The sequence below is a fragment of the Monomorium pharaonis genome, chromosome 5, assembly GCF_013373865.1.
Source record: "Monomorium pharaonis isolate MP-MQ-018 chromosome 5, ASM1337386v2, whole genome shotgun sequence".
Taxonomy (NCBI): Eukaryota; Metazoa; Arthropoda; class Insecta; order Hymenoptera; family Formicidae; genus Monomorium; species Monomorium pharaonis.
In genome coordinates, this window is record NC_050471.1 from 7,065,567 (window position 1) to 7,077,699 (window position 12,133).

The 12,133-nt window shown below is 31.5% G+C and overlaps 1 protein-coding gene across 3 annotated transcripts in view; it reads right to left on the bottom strand.

Moving 5' to 3' along the window:
• Nucleotides 1-951: 951 nt before the first annotated feature.
• LOC105839141 (FMRFamide receptor) overlaps nt 952-12,133 on the bottom strand; it is a 50,824-nt gene continuing 39,642 nt past the window's right edge. The window contains exons 4-6 of one of the 3 annotated variants that reach the window (XM_012685224.3): nt 10,452-10,720; nt 9,972-10,161; nt 952-4,145 (exon numbers count right to left, since the gene is read on the bottom strand). In XM_012685224.3, coding sequence (XP_012540678.1) covers nt 3,525-4,145; nt 9,972-10,161; nt 10,452-10,720 — 1,080 coding nt within the window. In that variant the 3' untranslated portion in view covers nt 952-3,524. The remainder of the gene's footprint in view (nt 4,146-9,971; nt 10,162-10,451; nt 10,721-12,133) is intronic. The other 2 variants (XM_012685226.3, XM_012685225.3) reach the window with 2 other exon arrangements.

Below are 12,133 nucleotides of genomic sequence, written 5' to 3' on the forward strand. Positions count from 1 at the left end.
AAATTTTGTGGTATAAATTTTACATTAATGTTTTCCATCTTATTTAATTAAACATATACAACACAAATCTTTTTTTTTTTCAGCCATTGTTTACTATTATTTGATGACTCTTATGTTATATACAAGAATGTTGAAATACTGAGAACATGGTGAAACAGCAAGATGGATAACATATGTACAGATCACTATTGTATAGATATTAAATATATGAGAATACATATTTATAATGGGTTTGATATAAATTCAGTGACTAGAATGGTGAATCTCTTGTCGTATAATTACGAGAGCGTTTTGTTTCCCTCTGCACTTAAGTCTAATTTCTTCTCCCCTTCTTTCAAGATAAATTAAACTTACAGTATCTTATCCAGTATATTATCTTACACAATTATCTGAAACTAAATTACAAATTGAACGGTCTGTCACTAGCTGACAGTTATTGATATTTTTCTTATCGAGTAAAGAGTATTATACAAGCTGTAAATAAATCATTTTTTGCAGCAGGAGAAGAGAGATACTTAAAGTCAAAACATATAGGTATTATTTAAAAATTAGTAGATAGAAATATATTTACAATTCTTATATTAATGTCTATAATTTTTAATGATTCTCTATGTTTAAAATATATTTAAGTGTGTTTGCTTGCGTTTATGCGATAAACATTATTTCTTCAGTGCAAAAATTATATTGCACGCTGTAATATTTAAAAGACTAATACTTACATTTAACTAATAGGAGTACATTCCTTTGGTTTAACTATATAGTCTACAGTTCTGGTATTTTTTCAAGCGTTTTTCAATGAATCAATTTTTTTTATTTTATCTTAATCTTTTTTATTTTAAATTTATACCCGTGAATGAAAAGAAATATACAGTATATATATGTTCACTTGAAAATACTGTTTTTTGAAAATAAATTTAAAAAAATACTGAATGTTTTTTTTTTTTTTTTGTAAGAAAAACAAAGTTGATTTTTCATTATCAAATTATATTTTAATTTTTAATAAAGTTAGCCCTGAACAACCCGAATTTCAAACTGTACTTGAAAAATATTTAAACAATTATAAAATCTTTTAAATACTTATAAAATTAAATTATATTTTTTTTAAAGTAACACTAGAAGCAATAATTTTTTAAATCTTGCGATTTCAATAATAAAAAAGGAATTTTTTCTTCGTTAGCTGACAATTTTCAGCATTTTTGATAGTTTGAGGTTTATTCAGTATGCATGTTTCAAAGAGTAAAGTAGTTCGAGCAAGATACAGGATTTTCTACAGCCGGGACAAAAGTCCTCCCCAAGGGAATGTCACGCTATTGGGTTCTGTACTTCTGACTTTGAAATTCGATTTATTTTCTTCGGAGAGCCTTAGTACGTGACTGACATGCCGGAAGTTCGCGAAACCTTCTCGAGATTCGAGTTAGCGGATTACTTTTTAAATTTATTTTTTAAGGTTACATTGCAGGATAATATACTATTTCTGCAATGAGGAGTTCAACTTTCAATTCTGAAAATTTTAGTTGCCCTATCTCGCTTACAAAATTTTTTATCATATTCATTTGAGTTTTAGATTTTTGCATAAAATATAAAGGATGTTTAAAAAGGGGACGTGCTTAAAGCACAGAATGGCGGAAGAATTAAACGAGAAAATTAAAGAATGTTAAAGAATGTTAAAGAATTGACTTAAAATATTACATTATGAAAAAAAATAAAATATTGTTTATTCATTAACTTTGACAAAATTTTTGTATTTTCTTTTCAAACAAATTTGTATGGTTCGAAAAGGGCAAAATATATAAACTTAAAGAAAATAGGTGTCATAGCTTCTGTTGGAATTCTTATCAAAAGTATAGTCTATTTGTACTAGATTTGATTTACAACATAGCTATATAAATTATTCATATTGTTTCTTTGTTTCAAAATAATATTAAAACATGATTTGCTATCGTGGAATTGTAATTGATCGATTCTCGTCTTCTTGCAAGAGGCTCTTTCTTATTCTAATGAATATATACATATATGACTTATATATACGCAGTATTAAAAAAAATTATTAGATATTTAATATATAATCTTTTAATTGTTAAGATTTAATGCTAAATTAAGACTTTGATAAAAAATAAAATCCGCAATTTTTATTTTTTGAAAAATTTTTTTTTAATTTTTTTCTTACGATATATTATTTTAATAAAATTTTGAGTTGCGGTATGTATTATACATTTATTATTTTATTATTATTTCTATTGTGTGTGAGTTCGCCTTTGAGGATTGAATTTTAATAGAGTATTGCACACAACGCCTTTTATCACGAAAAAAGAAATCTCTTACTCAATCATATTGTACTTAATATTCTATTAATCTATATTAATCTACATTTTGTTATTAATAATCTATATTAATGAAGTCAATGTCGCTTTGGCTACATGCCGCTTTGAAAAACAATGAGAAACCTCGTGTCTGAAGATGACAAATACTACTACGTGTTAGTGTAATCAAGTAACTGTTTGAAATATTCAAAATGGCGACATTAGGACTCCTTAGCATCAGTTTTTTTTTAAATTCGACTAGATCGTTTTGAAGCAAGATAAAACTTTCGGAAAATTGCTTGAAAGCTTATCGCTGCCAGAGACTCGGTCTTTCTGAAATATTTTGCGGTAGAAAATGTGAAAACTGTTATCCTTAACGATCCTTTTCCTTTATATCGGAAGCTGTGCTATCCCGCAGGATTACAGCGTTCGAGCGTGAGGATTGGACCGAGCTGTTCCCAAGGGTACAATAATATCGATTGTCCACTGCAGCGCTGAATCGCCTCATCTTATCCTTACATCTCTCCATCTATTCTAACATCCAGAACGTTGAAAGTGTTAAAATAACTGCGGGAACGTACGTGGAAAACGTTAATATCGATTATTCGCATCGTTTGCGTCATTTCTTTTCTATCTTTTCTATTATTCTTATTATATTTTTTCTAGTTCGCGGGTTGTCTTAATACCCGGCTAGATTTCTCAGATTTCTCAAGAATTTTCAATATAGATTGAAAATAAATAATAGAGCATTGGTTATCTATTACGGCATAAAATAATCTATTTTGCTTCTTCCGAAAGTCTTCTTGCTCCAATTTCGATTAGATAATATCCTAAATATAATTCAAGAAAATTATTTGATAACAATATTGATTATCTTTTACATCGTTTTGGTCCTTTTTTGATATTTTAATAGCGCCCTTAATTGAAGTACTCGTCAAATAATAAACAAGAAAACGCAGTGAATGATTATGTATCATTACAACACATGTAGAATTATCTTTTTTTTTTGTTCCATCGGTTGTGATCTCGGTAAATATGAACTGAAACATACAACTGATATAGATTCTGACAAGACAACAGATATAAAAAGACATTTATCCGTTGGCGCTAGAATTAGCTATTCTATTTTTTTTTTCACTACTTCTAATCAGTGGAAGTTCTTGACGTTTAAAACACTCAGCAAATTTTTAGTTGCATAATAAACGCGAAGAACGGTTGTTACTATTACAGAGTGGAATCACCGTTCTCCCTTCTGTTCCAACTGTTGCGACCGTTCGACATTCTCGACATCTGACTGGGACTTCTCGCTGGATTCTTACACGGATAGTAAATCGGGCAGGAACCGGGACTGGCTGGTCGGCCACTCTTTAGACTCTGCCTGGTACTGCCGTTGGACACGTGAACGTTGTTGTTCCAGCTGATGGTGTTGGCGCGATGAAGGTGGCCATGCCTCACCGAGTTTCTTAGCTCGATATTCGTCGTATTAGTGACGATCGACTCGTCGTACGTCTGAAACTCCGGACTGTCTCGACCGGGCACGAACATCCTGGACGAGCAGAAGAGCTTGAGAAATATCCTTTTGAACTTCCGACCGAAAATTACGTAAATGATGAAGTTGATGCTGCTGTTGATGGTCACCAGTAGATTGCCGATCTGCACCATCCATTGCGGTGGATCCGCGATGAATGTCTCGTGCGCGTTGGAGACCATGGGCAAGATGTTGCAGATCAGAAACACGACCACCACGCACAGCAACATTGTCGCTAGACCAATCTCACGGCGTTGGTGACGTGACAGCTGTTGCAAGTCTCTGTTTGCCTTCCTGACCTGGAAACCGACGTACGCCTAAAGATATATTATAAAAGATAAATCAACATCTCTTTGTGTTAGGAAAAGAATTTCATTTATTTCTCTTATCTTGAATTTTCATTGAGATATGACAGCTGATTTTAATAAATTATTTATTTATACGTTCATCCGATAAGCAATTAAATTAAATTAGTTAATAATTGTATTTTATTATCAGAAAATCTAATATCTTATTATGCGATCATCTTTCTATATTTATTTTGGTTTAATAATAAATATTTTATTGTCTTTGATATGAAAAACTTCTTTTATAAAAGCTTCTTTTATAAAAGAAATATGTATTTAATAAATGCGAATCGTGTTTTTTTAACGAGAATTATGATAGTACATTTATTCATCTTGCGAGACTAATAATACGAAATTGCCGTAAGTTCAGCGAGACTTTTTGAGCAGTCTTCTGACGTTGAATTCCCGAATGTCGTTTGATGGTGTAATACAGGGTGACAAGCAGAAGGCGGTGCCAACTCGCAAACAGTGCGAAAAAAGAAGATCGATTGGCGCCTTTAAAGGAACCTGATTAATTACAGGGCTGACGAAGAGTTAATGAGAAGGTTCTTGTTTTGTTGAGCTATGATGAAACAAGTTATACAATTTCCTGCGCGAACAAGGAACCTATTAGAAAACTGAGATAAACTGAGAGAAATAGGATAAGCGTTTAAATAGCTGGGTTAAATTTTCATTATACATTGTATTACTGTAATACTCAATATTTTCTAAATATCAATATTGAAGAAAAAATTGGAGGATAATAAGATCGCAGACCATGTAACAAACATATTTATTGTATATAAATTGAATAAGAATTTTGTTTTATTTTTAGCAAATTAACTAAATTGATTTATAAATTTTTAAAAAGAGAAAGTCTTGTAAAATATAATTGCAATTTTAAGATTAAAATTTATCAGATTCTATCGCTATAATTATCTTGTAGATTAGTTAATATTAATCTTCCGCACTTTTTAAAAATGAAATAAACAGTTAGTAAAAGGTTTGGCACGTTGAAATTATAGTTCTAACGGCTCTCTCGCGGCGCAATGTAAAAAATGGTGATAACACCCTGGACATATTGTGGCGTTATTCACTTTGTAGCGAATCACATATTATTTCAGTGCAAAGTTATGTGAAACGCACTGTTCGCAGTGGTCCCCGGCGTGACGTATCTTTAACAGTGTCTGACCCATTTTTTTTTTAAATTTACGATTGTTCTTCAACAAAGAAAAATATCCTGCGACGAAATATGCGCAAAATCGGATTTTTTTTTGTTTTTTAGACTTGTCCTCCGAAAGATCGTAGTGAAATTTTCAATGTGAAAAATATTGCGAGATTTAAAAGATATTTGTTAGATTCTAGATTTTGTAGTAATATCACAAAAGACAAATTGTTTTCTTGGCTTTAAGTTAAAAAAGGCTAGATATTATTAATTTATATTTATATCCAGAGTGTTCAATTTTTCTTGAATTTGAATCATAGATTCGAATTGAGTAATGCCAATTTTGTTGTAACAGCAATATCAAAATTATTTTCAAAACATACAACCGATTATATTTAATATTTATTAGTCTTATTATATTAACGCGTTTATAAAGATGTTATAGTGCTTTTTCATCATTCTATATTTATTATTCATTAAACAAAATTTAAAACAATGATAAAAAAACACACTAACGTTTTTAAAAGTGCGAATATGGATTTTCTTTACATATAAAGAAAGAAGTTAATTTATCGATAATTGAGAAATTAAATAATATCTATATAATAATAATTTTAAAATATTTTTCAAAAGTATTTAATCTGTGTGTGTGTTTGTGTGTAGGATAATTCTAATTCCTAAATCAAATTTATACACATTACTATGTGCGAAAGATATCATTATGAAGTGGCACAAACGGTTTGTTTTCAAAGAAACTGTAGAACTTGCTTTACAACTTTGACACGAGATTCTGACATCTCTCTCTACAAGAACCGTCTATATACTTGTGATTGTTCGTGTCTCTTGTGGAGTGTTACTCTATACTGAGATCCTCGTGCGATAATATTTGATCTTCGTGGAAGACGGAAGTGTGGGAGGGCGTCAACGAGAACGTTCGATTCGCGCACAAAATTCCGAGCTTCGCGCTTGTCGCGTATATTTTACGTTCGCATCCCAATATTCACCGTTCCCAATACTTGTTCCGCGGCTTCCAAATTCGCCCACGCCGCGTGTTCGGGAACGCGGTAAGAAAGCGCTGAATAGATGCCAGACGGGCCGCGATATTTTACTACCGACCAAACGGGGCGGAACGTAAAAGAAGAACGCCTGGGATCTCGTGCACGAGAATGATTAATCTCGGGATTTCGGTCGTGGATCTTTGGATTTGCGGTAACTTCCGAAGGACGGGTTGCAACGGCGTGGGTTATCCAAAATAATTATAAAACAAATCAAGGAGAGTTGCATGATAAAAACATAACAACTAGATTACGAACTTGTTTCAGTAGAGCACAATTCGTATGACAATTAATAACGTAAAATCAGTAAGTACATTGTTTATGACGTATGATTTATAAAATGAATATGCAGTTTACAGAACGATCTCAGTATATTAATAATTTGCACAATGTGTATCCCAATACATCAAACATAGTTTAAACTAAGCGGAAAGCTGTGCATGAAAGCGTAATAATCACATTATCTTGGGCATCAGAAATAATTTAATAGTGATTTATGTAATAGCAATAGATGAAATTAATTTCAAATTATACACATAATCCATATTGTGTAAAATATATATTCATCATAACACATGAGCGTATCTAGGTTTTTTTAGGGAGTTTTTATCAATTAAATTAAAAACACTAAGTACTATTTGTATTTTGTAAGCAAAATCTTGGCTAAGAATGTCACGTTTTTACTTGACTGTATGCAAAGCGCATCTGTTTTTCAATTCAAACCTTGCAAAAATGTTACTTATGTACGTTACATCGGGCACATCATATTATCTAACTAACGGAAATTCCAGAAATTATTTACATGGTCGTGACGGGGAAAAATATTTTACGTGATAACAAACAATTTACTCACAATTAAAAGTAAAGTTGTATTTATAATTAAAAATAAAAAAATACATAAAAAATTTCGAGAAGAGGGTTTGAATTTTCCTATTCTACGTCTATGTTATATCATGTTTCAAGTCTCGTTAAACAATAAAGTTAATCATGTTAATAAAATTAAAAAATATAAGAAAAAATATAAAATTAATTCTCAAGATTTTAAAAATTGCAAAATTTTATACCGTGAATTTCCGTCTATTTACCTCGATTTTATTTTTTACATCCTACTGATTTTGCGGTTTTCGCTACCGGAGAATAAATTACTACGTGCTCGCCTGCTAAAACAATTACGACGGCGAAGTGGCGGCACTAATTATCGTTAAGACTTTGTGTCACTCCGGCGGATTATTATGCGTGTCGCGTGTCGCCGAAATGCCTCGGATTACCATATCCGGTTCACTTCGTACCGTTCTTCATGCGCCCGCGTTAAATTATTAATGAAATTATTATCCACGAGCATATAGACGCACGTACACCGAGATGAAAACGCGTAACATAGCACATCATGTGGTATCGTGTAAATAAAACAGGGCGAATGTCCTTAGCTGGCGCGGACGTAAACGTTTGTTCCTGTCGGGGCATTGAGTTACGCCTGTTATCCCGTCACTCACGAAACAGAGGATAATTATCTTGATTTCACAGAGAGTTACTTTGTAACATTGTCGAAGAAACAAAGTGTACAAGTTAACGATGCAACAAATTATCTTTTTTTTTTAAATTAATTAAGCTACTTTCTAAATTTCTGGAGTGAAACGTCACTCTAATAGAGTGAAAATTGAGCTTGTTCAATGTTTGAGTGATTTGCCACTTAAATAAGAGTCAAAATTCAAACTTATAAGATTGAATATAAATTCTTTAGAAATTTTATTCAGCCCTAAAGGAATGAATTTTTTGACTCCTATTAGAACATTAAATAAACCCAGTTTTCATTCTTTTAGGAATTTAGAGCGATGGTATTTCCTCCACGAGATTTAGAGAACAGATTTTTTGAAATATATAAATTTAAGGAAATGTGTATGGACGCTTAATACTTGTTTTAATGATTTAAGTTGAGAACTTGGCTTTGAATGACAAAGGTAGAAACATACCTTCTTTAATCTGTTCGAGTTCTCTCATCGCTTACTCGCGGTTTCTCGCCGGGGAGAGAAACGTCAAGAGATAGTAACTTTTCGTAAAGAAGTAAGAATTCCAAGGCAAGATTAAATGGCTTCCTTCATTTGCCGCATGAGCTTTCTCATCGGAAACGCGCTTTCGTCCGCGTGAAGTTATCGCTCAGAGTATGTCACTGAAAATCTCATTCTAATCCCGGAATTAAGGATGAAGTTTGTAGACGCTAAACTTTCATGATAAGAGAAAGCTGAGGAAAATAGTTGTCCTTCGACAACCGGCGCTTTGTAATTTCAGACCCTTGAGTCACACGGGTCCAATTCGATCTTGCGGCTAAATCTTATCTCGTGAAGATAGGTGCGCTGATGTTATTTGAAAAAGCATATCACGTATCTCACGGATCAACGCACATAATTCTTACAGAAATCATTTAAAATTGCAAAAATATTCCTTATACTAATCTATATTAAGTTTTTGCATTAATTTTTATTCTTCCCATTTTTCTTGCCAATTAAATCGTACAAAGATTTTTTTCATTCAAAAAATTATACGCTTATCTTAGAATTTATTAACAGTTGCAAAAAAAATCTGTTTATTAATTTATTTCAAGTTTAATTATCATGTTAATATTTCTTTTCATTTGTACTTTTTTATTTAATTAATTATAGAGAAAAGTATCTGGAAATAAAAATGTATCATAAAATCATAAAATTATTATTCTAATGTTGATATTAAGATTATTTCTAATATAATACTGCATTACGTTATTATAATATTATCTATGAACTTAGAGTGCAGAAATCGCTTTGCAATATTTAACACATGTTACCTTGCGGCTGCAGATATTTCACATATTTCATCGACAGACAAGGAAAAGGAGGAGGAAGATGATATTCCTTGTGTCTGCAGCTGCAGTGTGGTCCGCGCAAGTAGCACGTGTGAAGGCAGCCATCCGTAAATTTCGCTGCCCTTATACGTGCTCGCGAATTCTAAGCGCGTGCATCAAAGAGACTTATACACTCTGAGTAACTTTATTGGTTTCGTCGCTCCGTCTTATTATTCGTATTTTTATGTCATATTGCCGATCCCGTTATTCGAACTTATTGCGGCCCGGTCACTCTTTCCTCTTCTTACTTTTCTTTGTCATGACTTATTGTGAATTCTAAAAAGAAGTTTTAATAAAACGGAACGGTAGTTCTCTGGAAAATTTTGTTCTATCGGGGAAGTTCGCTGCCGCTGACATGCTGTTCGATATCTCACGTTTAATCCGGCTCTCATGCTCTTTTTTTCATTTTGGATTGTCAATGTTTTTTATCATGGGTCCAGTGAAATTTGATGATCACACACAATATTTTTACACAGTAAAATAATAACTGTTTTTAAAATTTTTTAAAATCCGTTTTAACTCAGTAACTTTATTATAGTAATTATATATTTTATTATAGTGATTCGGAATAAATAAATAAAAAATATAATTCGAATGTATGCAAAATAAATATTTTTTTCGCGAGGTACATTTTTTAAAATAAAACTCCATCATCGTGCAATATTATTTTAGCGAAACAATCCGGATTTACGACGATGTTCGGCTTTGCTCACGTTACTCACCCGTCGGTAAATGGCCGTGTTAAAAATCACCAGCGCGCTGAACGGGAACATGTAGTACACGAAGAAGTATATCCAATGGACATAAATAGTGATATAATATTCGTTGTTCCTTAATTCAGTTGGATCAACGCAGTACACCGTGATATTGTACTTCCAATGCTTCTCGTTGTACACCTCAATTTCCCAGAATCTAGAATCAAAAGTTAATTTCTCCATTAATTTGCATGATAATTTCAGATCTTTGCAATCGATTAATTGTAAGTGCAATAAGTTTTTCACGTTTTCTTCTTTTTTTATATCTTGCCTCACCATGAGAACGTTTTATATTATACAGTTTCAAACAATGTAAAAAATTAAAAATGTAATTACAATTATTTTAATAAAAGCTTTTCCTCGTTCTATAATATTCTAATCTTATAGCACTATTTGTATGATTATAGATTGAGAGAAGACACAAGAAATGTTAGTTTGATTACTGACTTGGGTAGATTGTAAATAAAGGCGACGATCACTATAACCAGTACTGCCACTTGGGCCCGTCCATAAGTGCAGAAGGATCTGGCTTTCAGTGGATGGCAGACCGCGATGTATCTCTCTAAAGTCACCGTTAACGTCAGATACACCGTCACAAATTGCGCTATGCAAGCCAGCGGATATAAGTATCGGATGGTCTTTGGATAGACGATGAACTTATAGTCGAATAATGCGCCCGTGTACGTGTAGATTGCCGGTAATCCGTAGATTAATACCTATAAATGATCATAATTTATAGAGACGATAAAGATAAAAGCTTCTCTTATGTAATTTATGTAATATATATAATTTTTTCATTATGGGTTTTTTGTTTGAATTCATCTCTTGTAATTAAAAAAAGCAATAAAATATAAATTAACAAAACATTTTTTTTCATTATTTATTTGTGTATCTTAAAGTATCTTTACAATTTGAATTAAACAATTGTTGTATTTCTTTCAATATTTTGTAAAAAAATATTTCATTTAAATATTGTTTTAGTTTAAAATGTATTATTCTAAAATTAAAATTAAATTTTATTATTTTTAGAATATTTTTCCATAAAAGAAAATACGCAATTTGTTCGGCTTTATTGTAAATTATTTATAGACTTGTAGTGCTTTTAGGTTCGCAACGTGCAATCGAGCAAACTACTTAATATGTAGCTCGTTAGGAAGAGGGAGCGCGAAGTCGAGGGAGAGTTTGCTTCGAATGATTAATTAATAACCAGGTATGTGTAACGTGGTCTCGAGAGGGTTTACAGGGTTTGAGTACGAGTATGCTACTCCTTTGGCTCATCTCTTTTAAACCGGAAGATCCTGTTTACCGTGCTATGTCAGTCCCGTTAGTCTTGACTTTATCCGCGAAAATGAAACCGCGTAACACGTAACGACTTATTTACATATACTTGACATGTGATCCATATTATTCTACGACATTCTGACGAGCCGTGCACATTTTCGGTAAAGTTCTTTTCCTTTACGTCGTAAATTTTTATTGGTAAGGATTGGCTATTAGAGGGTGATATAAAATTGCATTATATAAAAGAGATGAAATTTGTGATCCATGACATCTGCTCCTTATTACATCTTATATTACTTACAAGAAACGAAAATTTCCAGTAAAAATTATTTTTAATCTTAATGTAAAAAAATTTGTTTAAAAACTTTATTTTATTTGGTATACTTTTCTAGGAATTTTTTTCAAAATTTAGTTACATATTTCATATAATTAACAAAAATACATGTATGTATGTATATAATTAAACACATTATAATTTATTTTTGTCATATATTGGATGGAGACTAAATTTATATATATTTTTTCAAAAAAGAACTTTAAAATTAATATTTTTTTAATTTGATAATGCAGTTTTCAATATTCTTTATAACAAGCTTTCTTCTTTATATATATATTTTAATATTTTCTTCTTTTCTCTCTCTCTCTTTCTCGTTTTAGATTTATATAAAATCTGTGAAATCACATAAACTTCATTACTGTACATGAGGTACATGAGGTAAAAATGCAAGAACAGAGATAAAGATATAAATTACATGTTTAGAGAAATAGCTGAAATTATACGAGATAAACCAGAACGTACTACTGAGCTATATTAAAGAGAATTTATTTTAATGAAAACCCCAACCATG